Genomic DNA, 18,177 nt, shown 5'->3' on the forward strand with positions numbered 1-18,177 from the left:
TCAATTCCACTCTCTCTCTTGTAGCGACACAAGGGGAACATGCCACTATCATGAGGGGGACACCCTGGGAATCAACTCTGCCTCTCCCTCTCTTGGCTGATCCAAATCCTTGCTTTTTGCTCATTGCAGACATTTACTTTCTTCTCTTTTTGTTTGCTGTTCTAGTCTTTTATTAGCTTAATTTAACATCCCAACATGATTCTCTGCAGACGCAAATCATACAAGAAGGCTGGGGTTCTGTACACACAAGTTATGGATGTTTAAATGATTCACTGACAAAAGAGGTCCACCTAATCATCAGTAAATCTCAATCTAGTCTAAATTAAGCTCAGTCTAAGTGTGGCTAAGGGTTGTCATAGATTTATTTATGTAGAGAGTACAATTGTCAGAATAATCAAGATACACATTTGCATCAAAATCAACAAACTGGCCCATTCACATGTGTCCAAATTATTGCACTTCTTCCAGCAGCAAACTCTGTTAACATGTTGAGTACAGCCAACAAAACATACGTCACCTTCTTTATCAACATGACAAAGAGAAAAACTGAGGCAAGACAGACAAGAAAAAATTAAATGCTGAATGATGCTGCATGCATCTACAAGCGAATGCTAAGATAAGATAAGCTTTATTGATCTCACATTGGAGAAATTCACTAATTCACACATGCTAACTCTACAACGTTGATGTTTGAGAGCAACTTAAAAAGGTCAGTGAATTCACTCCTGTATCTGCAACAGTGAAGCAGTAAACCTCCCTACAACGTAAGGTAACGTTAACTTCATGGACAAGGACAGCTTAATGACACAACTCTGTTGGTCTGAGCTCCCCTTTGGAGATGTTCTTCCCAAATGTGCAGTTCTGAACCACACAATGCTCCATTGTACTGCAGTACAAATCAACACAGGGAAATGTTAATTAGCTGACGGCTCAGCCGGCTAATGAATAGTAAAGCAACGAAACAAACCAGTGCATCTCACTTCAATGCTCAACTATTTAGTTTTAAAACTCCAGCTTTATCTCATCTGTCCAAAGGGTTATTATCCCAGAAGCTTTGTGGCTTTACGATACGCACTGTGGCAAATTCCAGTCTTGCTTTTTATGATTATCAATAATATGAATATTTAAAGGACAAATCTCAGGTTAACATGTCCCTATAGTCAAATTATTTTCAATCTTTTGAATAAAGATTGAAAATAATTTTTATTTTTTTTATTTTTTTCCCCAGGTATGGGTGTGGTCCGCTCCCTCTCCCAAGAACATCTCAAGTCTCCGATAGGTGCGGAGCCCATCCCCCCACGTCCTGCCCTCCTCCACTTCGTTGGCGGGCGCCTTGGCCCCCTGGCGCATTGGTTGGCTTCGGGTTTGGGGCGGGTTCCCGGGCGTGCGCCGGCCCACTCCCGGCGGCCTCTTCGCGGGGCCTGGCCCCCCGGGGGGCGGCCGGGGCCCTCGTCGCGGGGGCGGGGCGCCCCTGGGGCCTCTGGCCCCCAGGGCCCATAGCCGGGACCACTTCAGCGGGGCTAGCTGCCGGCGGAGCCCACGGGCTCGTCTCCGCGGCTCTTGAGGGCGTCGGCATTGCGGTGGCTGGGGGATTTCCTCGGGGTCGTCTCTGCTCCTTCCTTGGGGGGGGGGGGGGGGGGTTGCAGATATCCTGTGTCGGCCCCTCCTGGGCGACCTGCTTTAGGGACCCCTTTGGGAGTCCGGGGTTACGGGTCCCCTGACGCCTGCCTCTGTGCTCGGGGAAGGTGGGTCTTCGGTTCTCCACAATCACTATCAAGCTATTTCTGGATAATCTTCACCTAAACTAGTGCACTTTCACATCTCCCACAGGTGCTGGGTCCCAGGTATTAAGTGTTCACTTATATACAGTAATCTTATAATCTATTTATTTATTTATTTATGTTTTTTCACTTTCTTTTTTCAAATATCACATTACACATGTCAGCTTACATAATAATATATATGATTTAGCAATGGCATCTATGTGTTATTCGAGTGTATCTGTTGCTTTATGTCTGTTGGTTGTGCTGTTCTTTTTGTGTCTCTTTCCAGGTGATGGAGCAGACAGAGGACGTTTTATCATTCTCTTCCTTTTATCTCCTCTTTCTTTCACCTCTACTCTTTCTTTTCTTTTCTTTCACTTTTTGTTCTTCCTTTACTCTCCCATTGTCATGTCCATATAATTTGAAATTCTCCTTGCAGGAATCATAATAAAGCTATTTACAAGCATAAATCAAGTGGAGCACTATGGCGGCAGCTGTTTGCTCCACTTGTAAAAGCAAAATCTGTCGAGCTCTATCTGGCATTGAGATATCAATTCCTATTGCCATATTGCTAGACAGGACACTGGAAAAAAAAAAAAAAAAAAAAAAAAAAAAAAAAAAAAAAAAATATTTTCAATCTTTTGTAGGGGTGCCATCATTTTTGTCCAGGCCTGTTTTATTAGTTTGTTTTTGAAGAGCAATGTCTTATTGGTTAATTTTCAGTAGATTTTTATGTATTATTACTTTTTTCAGTTTCAAGTTAGTTTAGTGACCATTGTGGGATTTCCTTTGATTAACAGAGGGGTACAAACAATTTTGTTCATGTCTGTAGATTGAAGTTTAGTTAGTTGTAAGGCTCTCGATGTCATATAAACAGCACAGAAAATGACAGTAATGACATGAAGTCCGGAGTCAGTGTTCAACTTTAACTTCATCAGATGTTTCAAAAGGCTGTGCAGTATGGACATACCATATTTCCACACAGCCTCCATACCAGTTATGCCTAAATGATCATCATTAATTAGGAATGATATTTCTTACTTGCCAATTGAAACTGTGGGATTCTTAACTGTGAGAACCAAAGACATAAATTTATTACTATACAAGACAGTGTAGATCAGGGGTGTCAAACTAATTTTTGTTGAGGGGCCGCATTCAGCTTTATCTGGTCTCAAGAGGGCCACACGAGTAAACTCATTGCAAGATTAAATAGAACTAATAAAAGTGGACTTATTGTTGATTTTTATATTAAATTCATTTCACTTTTACACAATATATCAATCAATCAATCAATCAAATTTTATTTGTCAATTACAATTTGCATTGCAATCGAAAAGTCAGTTCCAGTACAACCGTCCATCGGAACGATTGACTGAGGCCTTGCGTTGCCAAGGAACGCAGCCAGCCAGCCGCTGCTAGCGCAGCTGTCAAGGCCACATTCCTCCAAACTGCCCAGACCCCGCCTAAACGGAGTTTACAGGCGCTGCCTTATGAATAACCTCAGCGTTTTTAAGAAAAGTATGTACAATTTCAACAAAACTTTTACTCAGTTAAACATTTACTTGTGCATTATGCATAAGAACTGATCACAGTGATTGGACAATGTTGAAAAACATTTATTCACATTTTTTGGTACTTAAAAACACTGTCCTACATGACAAAATACATCAAACAGATACAAATTAAGAAATTATTTAAATTTTTCCACACCTGAAGCTTAATCTGCTAATTAAAACACAGCGCCCCTCGTGGACAATATAGGAACTGCATATTTTCAATTAAGCGAAGTACATGTTATTTTCAATAATTGTTTTATATAATGATAATGCATTAAGCCACAGGGCCGGACCAAATTGTTCGGCGGGCAGGATCCGGCCCGCGGGCTGTATGTTTGACACCCCTGGTGTACATAGATGCAACAGGCCACTCTGTAAGATTTGAATTGATAACACTGAAACTTTTGTTACCCTGTAAACCTTTTTTACAACTACAGAAAGTACCCTTAAAAAGTAAAATAAAACAAACAGGGACAGCTCAGCAAATAAGGGGCAATGTAATACAATTCAGAAATTCAAACTCAGTTAATTACTCATTACAAAAAGATTTTTTGAAGCATTTATTTGTGTTAATTTAGATTGTGGCTACCAGCTAATGAAGACCTAATATTTATTTTCTGAGAAAATTTGCATATTATATAAAACCAGCAGAAATGTAATTTCATCACAAATAGACCACTGGACGTGTCACACTATAAACTGTCTTGACGTCAAACTTTTTTATATGCGACACCAAGCTTCGACGTGCGGCATCACAGTCCCTCTCTCTGTCTGCACTGACAGATGTGCGGTGGGAGCCTGCTGGAAAATAAATGACTCAGGGTGCTCAGCTAGCTAATCAAACATTTTCCCATCCGTTCCGCCGCTTTGTTCCTCTGGCAGAAAGAGTGGGAATTGTAGAAATTTGTCACAAGACATGTAGGCAATAGGTACGCTCAACTGTGAAGGGTAAATGTCCATTGAGAGTCAGCGCGGACTGAGTCTGCGCGGAGTCTGCGCGGCTCACAGTATGCGCACAGTACGCCCAAGTATGTGGGAGCCTTTAATCTGAAATTACCTACCGATCTGTGTATAGATGTATGTATGAATGTGTGTGTTCGCTTGTCAGTGTGATTGAGTGAATGGGGAACTAGTGTTAAAATAAAAAAATAAAATCATTCTAAATGGGTCACCTGTCGGGTCCAGGGTAGAGGACAGGGCACAGTACTGGGCCCTCCAGCCTTTCTATTATGGTCAAGAATATGTATCTACGAGCCGATTTTGCCCAACCTCTCGCACTGAGCATGTGCAAAAAAGGAAATTCTTCATCGTTTTCTCAAACGAAAAAATACGAGTGGAGAGAAGCATGGCGGCGGTACGTGTGAAATGGAGTCAAACTAACGAGGAGCAACTCGTAGAATTGCCAAGGCAGTGCGTTTCATTCTAGTGAGCCATTAAGTGGCCTTAATGAAATAAAGATTCAACTCTAGAACCTCAGCTGCTAAAGGAAAGTTTGGCCCATAGCATTTGGGGCTCAAATCTAAACATGTCACACAAGCCGATGCCTAAAATACACATTATTTGGATCATGTTTGGAAAACCAAAAGTGCCATAATTAATAAGTTATCATGGGAAAATCTTTACAAAATTGCCGGGGCATGTGTCAACTAATTCATTCTGTCTGTATCTTAAATAAAAAAATGCATTTCCGACGGTCATTTGGTGAGAGACAGAGTAAACCCAAGAGTGGTCACTGCTAACTTTGCCTGTTAGCTGAATTATCATGGTATCCATCTTGTACTGCTCCTGCTTCAACCGTTTGTGACCAAACCAAAAGCGGTTTGGGCTATTCACGTTGCAGAATTAGGATTTAAGGCAGGACAACCCTGTGACGAAAGCAACAGCTGTTGAGTCCACAGCCGAACCAGCATAAACATGGGAATGCAAGAGGACGCACAAGTAGCTGCTGCTATCACATCTGTTTAGTAAGAATCCACAATTTCATCTTTAAAAGAAGAAGAGCAAGTAGTGCATTGACTAGCTTTACTTATTGTGGTTTATCACATTATCAATCTGGCTTTCCAGGCAAGGTCACTGTCAGATTAGTGGATTTATTTATTTATTTTTCTAAAGTTTCTGGGAATACTGATATACCTGTTGAAGATTTTGGTAAGTGTGCAACTATAAAAAATATTCTCTTTATCCAATTAAAACATTTCTTAATATTGTATATTTTTTTTATTTAGTTCAAAATTCTGTAAATTGGGTTAGCTTTGTCCTGCTCATCTCTTTGCTTCTACTACTCTCTAGCCTTCTTTAGTCATCTTCCTTCGTTCTTATATCAGCTCTCACAGAGCTACAAACTTGCTTCACCCTCTCTTAGTTATTTGACACCTCTTTCCCACCTGAGCATCTCTGCGTCAAGACAAATTGGCTGAGATTCACATCTTTTTCTCTCTTCTTTTGTCTTCTCACCACTCAACCGAAGAGAGGTACCACAAAAAAAGAACAAATAATACCAAAAGTGAGGCAGGAGAAACAAAATGCAGAAGAGGAACGACACAAATTGTAAGAATGAAGATATAATTGAAAAACAAACAAGGCAGGGCCTTAGGACGTTTTTGTTGTTTGAGACACCAGGACTCAATGGAGGTTTCTTGGTCACAAATAAGGGAAATAGTTGATTAAGTAAAGCTATACTGCTGAAACTAGATATTTACATACGCAGTATGAAAATTCAAATGTTTTATTACTTTCTTCAAATTCATAACTCTAAATGCACTAAAATGACTACATCTAAACAATTTGAGAGAAAATTATCTCCTATTATTCTGACTTTATGCACACATAACTTTGCTGTTCTTAATTTATCTAAAACAGGTAAGGTTAATTTAATGTCACTTATTACTTGGTTGTAGGGAACCTTTTTTGTGTGTTTTTGTACAGTATATGTAAATGTATTATTAAATCTATATAAGGAACTTCAACTCACTTAAAATTCCAAACTTCCAAACTGAGATATTCTTAACACAAATGATGACCTAATTTTGCAAAAGAGATGTGCCTACTTCTGGCTCAAACTGTATAAAATATTTTTCAAACCGTTCCACTTTTTGTTATAAACCAGCTATGACATCATTAAGGTATTTTTATGGGATTTTATGAGCTAGATGAAGGACCAAAATAACGCAGAATTCCAAAATGAAAAGGATTTAAAAATATTTTTCTAATAAAATCCATTAAAATTTGTTGTCTTCAAAAGTTGCCTTCATAGTAAATAGAGGCTATTTGTTTAGAATTTAATTTCAGTATAGATACTTTAGCAGCTGCTGTGTGATGGCCACAGAGAACAATATAGAACAATCAGCCTTTTGAAGCCCGAGCAACAACTTAGAGAGGTCAGGGAGACAACGTTGTGGATGTTTTTCAAGAGTCCTGTTTAATATATCTCCTGAAAATGTAATGAGTATGACACACATAGAAATCTACAAAGACACAGCTGCCCATGTAAACTGAGAGTAGGAAAGGAGAGCATTAAATTAGAGAAGAAGCAGGAGGCCCACGGCAACTCTGGAGGATCTGCAGTGATCCACTAACCTGGCAAGCTTTATTGCTCATGTATAGCACTCTCAGTTTAGTTCAACACATTATCAATCTGGGCCTGCTCCCATCGAATCTGTTCAGGGAAAGGAGGGACATTCAGCAGAGCTTTCTGAGCTAATTGAGTTTAGTGACAGTGTCCTCCTACCAACATTTGGTTTTAGCCAATTACGGTATCAAAAAAATGTAAAAAGGCATGCTCGTTGCTAGCGCATTGGCGATATTTGTGCAGTTATCATGGCGGAACCAGCAAGAAAACAGCAAAAGCCCTTGTCGGAGCAGGCAAGAAAGAGGAAAAAGGGCTCTGGACAGAGAGAGGAGTCGTACACGGGTGAACATGGGGCAAGCTTTTTCTGAATGGCGAGAGCTAAAAGAAAAAGAAGGCTGCAAGGCTGACGCGGACCTCGCGTTTCTGCTGATGAGATTGTAAGTAACACTGGAATGGTTTCTCTCTCTCTCTGTGCATGTTTATACTTTCACTGTGTTAGTCATTGTTTGTACTGCCGTTTTTTCCACTTTTCGTTGCGTTCGCCTGTCTGCTAAGCTCAAAACAACAGCGCCTGGCTTGACGGAGAAACCGGGAGAACAGCTGAGCATCTTTACGACAGTGCACTTTTACTTTCGCCCTCTGGGGGGAGCCTCGCTGGAAAATCAACCCCGGTTGCATAGGATACCTTTAAAAGAAATAGCAATCAGTACAAGACAATTCTGGATGAAAACCTGTTCAATGCAGCAATAGATTTGAGACTGTGGTAGAGTTTCACCTTTCACCAGGAATACAACCCTAAACATACAGCCAGAGCCACAATGATATGCTTTATATTAAAGAATTCTAATGTGCTAGAATGGCCTAGACCTAAATCTAATGAAGGATTTGTAGCAACACTTAAATTGTGTGTTTATAGACTCTCCCAATGCAATATGACAGCTTTAGGTGATTTGTAAAGGACAGGGAAAGTTTCTTAATGAGCAAAAATGATCTATTTATGTCAGTACATAGCACTATTTGTGCTATGTACTGACATTTTCTCCATATTAAATAAAATAAACCATAGAACTAAAATTAACCTTGACTTGTAAATCATAAAATTAGAATGTAATGTAAATGCTGATTGATTAGGTACGTTTACTCACCTCAAACTTTAATATTTTATTTTTTTATTTGCCACCTCATTTTGAGGTTTGCTTACAGATGTTTTAGTCACTCAATATTTAGATATGATTTTTTTCTGATTTTTTTTAAAGTTTTGAAAAGATAATTTTAACAAAACTTGGTGTTTTAGATTTCTTTGTTAAATTAAACAGATGCTGAAAGTAACTAGACATGTCAAACATCTTCACCCACAAGCACTGTTACAAAATCATACAGACATCACATAAGCAAAATATGGTTTCTCTGTTGCAAACCTGTACTTTTTCTAACATATTTTGAATGCATACAAACACCTTCACTCTCTCTCACACACACACACACATTTCCACACATAGGCCTATAGCATTGCGACAAAGAGATCAGAGAAACGGGCAGAAAATAATAGAATCTTCATCCCAGTAATCCATATTCATTCTTCTCATCCCTCCTCGCCTCATTCCTCCTGCCCTGCACGCCACGCTTCCCTGTATCTGACATTCAAATGAGTTGTCTTTTCTCCCTTGTTAGACACACACACACACACACACACACACACACACACACACACACACACACACACACACACACACACACACTTTCACTGTCTTTGTTTCTCTCTCCCTTTTCCCTTTCTCATGCATGCACACAAACACAAGGATACTCTCTCCCTTTTTTTTTTAACATACTTTCTGCCCCGTTGCACCCGTGATGGCAAATTGAGCGCCTCCCATCTCTCTCCCTCTCTCACTCGCCCTCTCTCTGTTGACTCCTCTCATCTTTCCTCCATCCACGACCCCCCCCCCCCACCCCCACCCTGACACCTCAAGACGGTTTCCCCTCGCTGTGATTTTACTACAGGTAAAATGCCTTCATGTGCTGAATGGGTCCGAGTCTGACACCCACTCAGACGTCTCACTCACTGCAATACATGACATCAAGTAAGTGTAGCAAAGCAGTTGATCCATAAAGCAACTTTATCTATCTATCTATCTATCTATCTATCTATCTATCTAGAGGTCCTATTAGCGGAAGATGGAAGTGTGATCATGGTTACTGTGTGCTAACAGGGAGCGGGCTGCCATGGATGACAAATATTACACACACGCACGCACACGCAGCCATGCAGGGAGAAAACACTTGGTAGATTTCATCACTGCTCGTAATTATGATCCTGTCAGGTCCACAATGTGGCAATCCATAACGACACACGCAAGCGCGCACTCACTCACATGCAGACTGGACACATCATTTCACATGTTTTATGCTACACATGCAGAAAACGTACTTCATATGAGGAATGATCAAGCACAAGCAGGCACAAAATCTAAACAAACACATTAAAAAAATGCAAGTGTGGTGCATTATGAAAGAGATTATCTGTCCTGTTGTAGCTCAGTGGAGGAGAAAGATTCAAAGAAAGTGTGAAAAAGTTGAATTAAACAAACAAAAACAGTTTGATCTTAAATATAAGCACATTATATATTTTTTTTATTTTTTGTCTTACATCTTTATACCATGAGAATTACATCTGGAGACTTGGGCGTGTCTGGTTGTGTGTGTTGGTTTTATTTAAGCATGTCCACGTGTGAGAGTGTTGACATCTCTGTCTCCACTGTTGACACCTCATGTGTCAGGGGAGCCTATTAGAGACCCTCACAGGCTAACCCCACACCTGACCCCCACCCTAGAGTGTGTGTGTGTGTGTGTGTGTGTGTGTGTGTGTGTGTGTGTGTGTGTGTGTGTGTGTGAGTGAGAAAGTCAGTTTCTTCTTTTTGCATTAGGTCTAGTATCGGACATTTTTTTTTAGTTAGGGATAGTATCTCTGGCCATTCTGAAACTTGCTACAGTTAATTCTATCAAGGTTGCTTGTGTGTTAAATTAGATTAACACCAAAAAAAAATGTTCACATATTTTTAGGTTTGCGCAAAGAGGGACAATAGAGAAGATAACTCCTATTTTTTTTGGCCAGTTTCCTTTTCCTTACTCATTTATTTTTATCAAACATTTTATGATGTTTGTTAAAGTTTGAGGTATTTATAATCAGCATCAGGAGCTTATGTAACTTTGTGTGGGAATTATGTAATACCAAACACAGCCAATGACAATGCAGACGACTGTCTACCGTGGCTACACACTCTTTCAGGAGGAGTGAATGTTGCTAGTCAATGACTTGATGCAATCTGCTTGGTTTCCTTAGATAGAAATAGAAAATTATTTGATTGAATGGACTTTGTAAAGTGCCTTGAGATTACATGAGTTGAGAATTGGCACTAATCAAATACAATTTAATTGAATTTGCCACACCATAGGGCCTGTTGGTGGACACCAGCATTGATGGAAGCAATCACCCTAAACCCCAACTTCAACCAAGCCCTGAAGAGGGAGATAATCTTAGTGCTTGTGGAAGCAGAAACTCAAGTTTCCTTTTCTAGATGCTGGTAAAGATTCTCAGTTATCCAGGACATGACAAATCCACAAAAAGGTTAAAAAACAAAACAACTCCAGTGACCAGGGGATACATACATTGCTAACTCAGTTAGCTGGATTTAATTGTTGATGATTTGGCATGATCTTGGATTATTTGGTTCTTCCAAATTCATCCTGGACTTGCTGTCATAGCAACATGTGCGCAAACTTAAGCCTGCTCGCTCGCAGGCTTATTTCATGTAAACAGGTTTAGATCGCAACTTTATAAGCGGAGGAGATAGGGAAGTCTGTTGTAGCCATGTCTTGTCCATTTTTGCGACAGCAACCTGTTGCGGAAGTGCAAGAATAATTTTCAAATTAATCGCGTATTGCGAGATAGACAGGATCATTCAGCGCAGCGCAACAGTGTAATTGTAGAGAGATTTTTTTGGGTGGCTGTTATAAACAGACAAACACGTCATTTAACAGTGGCTTTTAAAAAGAGGAAAAAGTGGCTTTTCAAAATATAGTATAATAAATAAAGGCTATCATTTTGTAGAATATTCTTGTACTTCACTTTTACTTGTCCCCATGTTCTAGTGGGTCCCGTGGAGGCTCTGACATAAAAGAACAAAGTAAATATTAAATTATTAAAATGCAAAAATACACACTGTAGAAAGTGATAGAAACATCTACCATGGACAATACTTACACATTTAATTTGTCTGCTACTTGTTGCCAGCTCTCTCTCCTGGCTTTAGCAGACTTTGAGGTGTTCCCTGTCGTGTTTTTTTTAATACTTTATTTTGTCATTTTAGTAGTTTTAGAAATACACATACATACATACATACATACATACATACATACATACATACATACATACATACATACATACATACATACATACATAGAACAATTGCACACCCCTCCAACAAAAATTACAGACCAACTAGTTTGACAGGAGCAGTTGACTAATAATAATAATAATAATAATAATAATAATAAAGGAAAAAAAGTAATTACATTACTTATACAGTTGGTGTCAAGTTCCCATAAATGTTAAATTTTTTCCAGTATTTATTGTATTTATAAGTGGCAAGTCTTAAAAAGTCATGCATTGTGTGAATTTCCTCAATTATATCCTTCCAGTCCGAACATGATGGTGGTTCCGCATCAAGCCACCTGCGAGTTAATATTAGTAGGAGATGTCTATCGGACTTCCTCAGCTCTTGGGGTAAACTACCCAGGAAAACCGTAGTAAAATCACAGCGTAAATTTAAGTCCATTTTAGTATTGATTTATTTTATCACTCCTGACCAGTAGGATGCAATCTTAGTACATTCCCAGAAGAACATGAAAATGTCCTGCAGACACATTCCCACAGTTCCTCCAACATTTTGCCTTCTCAGTGTCGTTACAATGTTTACTTTTAATGTTAGGTGTAACAAAAAACGCACCATTCATATACTGGAAAATTCCCTCCATAGGTCAGAACTTGACGTGGATCACAGAATTACAAATATTTAACAAAACATCATCAGTTATTGTTATTTTAGCTTCTTTTTCCCATTTAACATTAAGATATGTTGTATTACATTTTCTCTCTGTTCGTAGACATGAGTATAGTTTGGATATTGTTTTTTTTTGGGAGGTCTGTTGCTGGAATCTAATAAGATTTTAAGTATACCTGTCTCATCCTCCTCCAAAAATTTTATATTTTTATTGTAATGGTATCTTAGCTGAAGGTATCTAAAGAAATCACATTTTTCCAGGTTATAGTTATCTTGAAGTTGTTTAAAACTCTTTGATTCACTATTGCTTGTAATATTCCAGTAATTTTTCTGTGACAACTGTGTAAATCCCCTGTTGCTTTAATTAATGACTCAAATTCGGTATAACCTTCCATTAAAAGCTCTTGCTCTGCTTGGGAGAAAAACTGTACGCGTTCTTTGGCCATGCTGAACAGCCAATAGCAGCGTTGCTGATCATTGTTTCTACTATCGACACATTTCCCCTTTTAAACCAACGCATGAATGCGCAGTTATCTCAGATAACTGAATCCAGCGATGGTAATCATAAACAACAGGTGTGTTCGAAGAACCCAATTAGCTGGATCATGATTAGTACGACGATATTATCCTGGATGTCTCATTTGATCTCGGATGTTTTAAGCAACGTACGAAGAACGAGCCCCTGGACTTCAGTTCTTGTAGTTGAAAACATTTGGCTCTTCATCAGGAGGGCGTTCTCAATTCAAAGCAAATAAAGGAGCAGGGAAAAGGTTGAAAATACTCACTCACTAGCTTTGAATTGAGAAAGCCCTTTAGAGGGAAATGTTTTTAAATACAAGAAATCAATTCAAGTTGTTGTTTTTTTTTTTTTTTAACCTTTGTTGGATTCTCCTTTTCTGGAGCTCTCATAATTCAGATCAGTTTTGAAATGGACCTTCAATTAGCCAGTAGGAAGATCTGGAAAAACTTTCCATGACTCAGAAAGGGAAATAATAACCATCCCAGTTAGTGTTTGTTTTGATTGGGACTCCAAACACAGGAGGGAACACATAGACAATCTCCTTAATCCAGTCACTATGTGGAAAAGGAGGGGTCAAAGGCTACATTCACAATGCAGGAAAATATGACAAATCCGAACTTTTTGCCCTTATGCAACCTATATCCGTCTTTTTCATGGCAGTGTGAATGCCCCAATTCCAATGTTTTCACCCCAAAAAAATCTGATTTGTACCATTTCCCTATGTGGTACTAAATTGGAATACATTTAGCATATTTGTCCTCAGTCAGAACAGTCATGTTGCATTTTATCCGTCTTTCACATCACTATCATGTCTCTCACTACACATCCACACACAGTAGTAGCAGTTAGTGCTCCACAAAAGATCATTATTAATATCTCCGCCCGTTTTTTTTCCTACCTTACTTCATCTTGCTATGATGTGGTCTTAATATTGTTGGCTCTCATTGCACAACAGCTTTCTAATAATAAGGAGAGATGCCGGCCGATATACAAACTTTTTTTCAATGAATTGTTTTTTTTTTTTTTTTTTTTTTTACAAAATTTAATTGAACACATCTAGAAACAATTACATTCACCATTACTTCTGCAAACAGTGTGCTGCTTAGTGACTGACGTCTCCTTCTGTTATCTGCGCATGTGGGATGCTTTGCAGTCTTGAACCATTCAGACAGAAGTATGATGACGGCCACAATTAATAGTAGTATGAACGGCCACCTTTAAAAAAATCTGATATCAGCAAAAAAAAAAATCGGAATTGAGCATCAATACTTGCAGTGTGAACGCAGCCTAAAAGATCCCAAGTGTGGATTGGATTTGTTCCAAAATGGTGAAGGTTCTGGACATTATGTGGCTGTCGTGGTAAGCATGCCTCCTCACTGTTGTGCTGAAGATTGGGACAACACATTTGGAGTGTCAGGTGGTTTCCACATTTTTTAAGAAAGTAGACCAGAGAATGTGTGCCACTTATCAAGGGACTACACTTCTCTCCCTAGGAAAGCTTATAGCGGGCTGGAAAAGAGGCTTGGAGCAGTTGTTCGACCAGAGGAGCAGTATGCCTTTCCCCCTGGCTCTTAAACAGTTGACCAGATTTTTAGCCTCTTTAAATATCAGAGGGTAGAGTGGCAGATGACCTCAGTGATAATGTAAGAAGCTCTCCCTCCATTTCTCCTAATGCTGCTGTCGTCTGTACTCCTTTTGAAATAAATTTGCCAGTTAAGGGGTTTCAAGTATCTGATGATGATTCTTTCTTGATTCTTCCCTTTATATATTTCACTAGTATCTACCAATTGAAGAGACCCCAAGGCAGACCCAAAACTAGCTTAAGGGACTTTGCATCCATTCTGTCCAGGGAACACCTAGGGTTTTGGTAAAATAAGCTAAAAAGTGTTCCTGGTTTGATGGATGTCTCACTTTTTCAAATGTGCGCAAAAAAAAAAAAAACTCACCTATGCATTGGATCTTCAGCTGGAAAGTTCACCAACTTACTGCATCCCATGCTCAAACCAGCAAACGCCAACATGCTGGTATGCCTATTTACAAAAAACAAAACGTTTTTCAGATGCCCACACATCCAACTATTTGGCTGAGCACGTATGATGACAAAATCTCCTCAGAAAATGCTCTTTGATAAAGATCGTTCCACAGGAAAATGTTTGCTGAGGTCCTAGGCTAACGTTAATCTGCTTCCTCTCTGTGTTGATGACCGTTAATAATTTTACTCTACTTTATTCCTGCAGTTCCTATTAATGAATTGTTATGCCATTTCATAAAGTAAGCCATTTCTACTGGATGTTATTTGTATCGTCCTGTGTTACAGCAGCACCCTCAGGTCTCACCCAAAATGCTGCTAGTTGAGACTCAGTTGAGCAAGCCCCAAACAATAGGGTGTTGACTGGGTCCACTTAGATTAACACTCATGACTTAGAATCTTTCAGGACAGGACGTTTTTAAAACAGCTGATTTGCAGAGTGCTTTTAACAATAAAAGGCTTGCGCATGGTTGAATAGCGAAAACTTTGGATTGGTGGTCAATTTTTTACTATTTTATAGCTGGAGGACCTAAATGTAGAGCACGTTTTAATACTGAAAGAAGGTGCTTAAAACAGTTGAAAACAGTTAAAATAAAATAACAATGGAGAAAAGTGTATGCGCTGGTAACACGAAAAGGCTGGGTAAACTTTCTGCTGATCCAGCAAAACTTACAACTGGTGAGTTGTAAAGCTTGCAAACACTGATCAAATCATATGAAGGTTAAACCAGCTTGCTTATTTCTTAGTGGAAAGATAATTTAAAAAACAAAAATGCAGTCAAGCTATTGACTATAAAGACGTGGTTTAAACAACAATTATATTCCTTTCATGCATTTTGCTCTATATATTTTTGTTGTCCGTTTGTGCGGCAGAAAATGTATACTTTTAAAGCACCTGTTCAGACTGAAGGTTGTTATTGGCTTGTTAAATAATATTAAACAAATTAAATAAATATTAAAAATGAATCTCTCCCCTCTCACTGTAATAACTTTGATAAATTCTCGTCTACTCTAATTAACAGTTTTAGTCAATGGACCTTATATCTAGGGGTGTAATGGTAGGTACAGTGGTACCAAAAATGACCTGTACAGTCGGTTCAGTACCCAGTACCTGAACACATGCAGGACGTTTATGTTTTATGCAAAACAAATGGGAAACAGCGTTCTAACTTAACTTTTTAAAGTAACACCAAAACTAAACAGAGAGGACATGCGCATTTTCAACAAGTAGGCTATAGGCTGCGTACAGTAGCTGTAACGGAACCTAATAAATAACTCACCTGAAGCAACTTCAAGACGTATGTAAACGTCACAGAAAGACGACTGGAGAAAAAATGGCTGACGTCCAAACCCGCTATCTGTCGCAGCCATAGACATAATATAAGAGTAGACCCCGCATTGACTGTCGCGGCGCAGGAATTACGGCCGCCATCTTGGGGCGGTCGACCTGCTACCCTAACCTGCTGATTCAAGATGAACACACTAATGATACCTCAGCACTGTGCGGCGTATTTTTGTTTAAATCGACGGACTATTGACGTCAGGGCTCGAGGGATAACTTTTCACAAGTAAGATTAAAAGATATTGTCTATATTAGAATGTAATTTTTCTAATATTAGATAGAGAGACACATGTCTACATGTCCAAGTTTTTGTGACTTAGTCTCTCCAAAATTGCATCTACTCCGTGAGGCAGAGCTATAGACATTGGTGAATATTTTTTTTAATATATATATATATATATATATATATATATATATATATGAATGAGAGAGATCTATCTAATCAAAGGGAAGCCCCGCATGGGATAACTTACAATGGGATTTATTTAACAAAAATCATAACTGGTTGGAGAGGAGAGGGAAAGAAAGAAGTAGGTGGCAGAGAGAGAGAAAGAATGAGCTGAATTCCTCCGAGCTGGTCTGATCTGAGCTGCTCCCAGCTGGGGTTGATCATCTGGTGCTTGGGCTGGAGCGGAGCTTGCACTGTCAGGTGAGCAAACCGACGTCAGTCTGGCCAGCTGCCTCCACTTCCAATCAGCACCAATTAGAAGCTCTACACAGGGACTCAGAGGAAAGGCCTTGGGCCGTAATAAAAAAAAAAAAAAAAAAAAAAAAAAAAAAAATATATATATATATATATATATATATATATATATATATATATATATATATATATATATATATATATATATATATATATATATATATATACTCACCTGAAGCGCTATTTTTGGAGGCCATCTGGCATTGTGGAATGCTGGGATTTGGCATTGAATTGGGTAGGAGCACCAAGTTTGGTAAATCGATGGCGAGCCACTAAACCCAGAGGGACCCTGTTGCTTCTTGAACTACTTTATCAATTGAAAAAATATACAGATATACACTCGATCTAAACTCTTTTAATTAATTTCAGGGACTGAAAAAAAATGAAAAAGGGACTTTTCTTACTGAAGTAACCAAAAACAACAACAATCATACATTTTTATTTAATGTTGGTTGAAGCATACTAAAATCATACTTAACTGTGATTTTAAAACCAGCATATGTACTTTTGTGTGCTTTTACACTCCTAGTATCTGGCCACAAAGAAATATATAAAAAAGTAGTCTTAAAGTCCTAAAAGTAATATAAGACTCTTATATTATGTCTATGCACGTAAATGTGCTGTGTGCTGTTTAACTCCACTCTCATTGGTTGTTTTGCCTTAAGTCCCGCCTTCTCTCTCCCTGGTTGGTTGTTTTCTAGTGCGTGCATATGCGTGCATGCTTGCAGCGCGAAATTTAAATTTAATTCACACTAGAATACTGCGGTTACTACAACGATTAAAAAAAATATATTATCCACGCTATAACACGCGATAGAAGAAGCAGGAGAGAGTAGTTTTCATTTGTGGAACTTAAGAAATGTAAGTAACCAATGTTAGCATCTTAAAATAATATTTAATTCTGAAGTATAATACATTTTATCAACAAAAATATTCAGTGTCAGGCAGGAGTTCTGAAGACTGCTGGAAAAATCGACAAGCAAAGAATGTAAGCTTTCAAAAAATCCCTTTAAGGCGGTTCAGATATAAATAGCAGGTGTTATTTGTTTTATAGAGTATAACAATACGAGATGGTGCCTAAACATTGCTATTTTTTGTTTAGAAAGCATAATTAGGGTTCAACATAATAATAGTGCTATTTAATTATTTCTACTTTTGGAAATAGGATAAAGTACAAACAGAGGAACACATTGGTTTGATTTTACATAGATTTCCACACAGTCCATAAGTAAATTAGTACAAATATTAGTGTCCGGTAAAAATGCTTGAATCTGGCTGTTTATTTTGGAGATTATTACATTACGGATAAGATAGTGTTATATTTTCTTTTAATAATTGTTAAAAGCGATTTTATATTTGAATAAACTTAGGCTCATGCTTAGTGTTGTGATTGTAGATGATGCCACCAAAAATGAAAAGAGACATAAGGAGCTATTTTAACACTCAGACAGTAAGTATCATAGGATGATATAAAAGGTTGTGTTACATTTAATCCTTTAATACTAAAAACACACTTGTATAATAGTAACATTATATGATTATAGGAAACACAGATATCCAGTAATAATGATGCAGGGCAGCTTGGATGTGAAGCAGCTGGCCCTTCAGTGCTTCAGGTGATGTCTAATTTATTTTAA

At 38.4% G+C, this 18,177-nt stretch overlaps 1 protein-coding gene across 4 annotated transcripts in view; it reads right to left on the minus strand.

The window, feature by feature from the left end:
- The window catches only part of esrrga (estrogen-related receptor gamma a), a 121,593-nt gene extending 107,080 nt beyond the window's left edge, over window positions 1–14,513 (minus strand). The window contains exon 1 of one of the 4 annotated variants that reach the window (XM_021308073.2): window positions 14,414–14,513. In XM_021308073.2, coding sequence (XP_021163748.2) covers window positions 14,414–14,487 — 74 coding nt within the window. In that variant the 5' untranslated portion in view covers window positions 14,488–14,513. The remainder of the gene's footprint in view (window positions 1–14,413) is intronic. The other 3 variants (XM_021308071.2, XM_021308074.2, XM_021308072.2) reach the window with 3 other exon arrangements.
- Between the last annotated feature and the right edge of the window lie 3,664 nt (window positions 14,514–18,177).

The sequence above is a fragment of the Fundulus heteroclitus genome, chromosome 4, assembly GCF_011125445.2.
Source record: "Fundulus heteroclitus isolate FHET01 chromosome 4, MU-UCD_Fhet_4.1, whole genome shotgun sequence".
NCBI lineage: Eukaryota > Metazoa > Chordata > Actinopteri > Cyprinodontiformes > Fundulidae > Fundulus > Fundulus heteroclitus.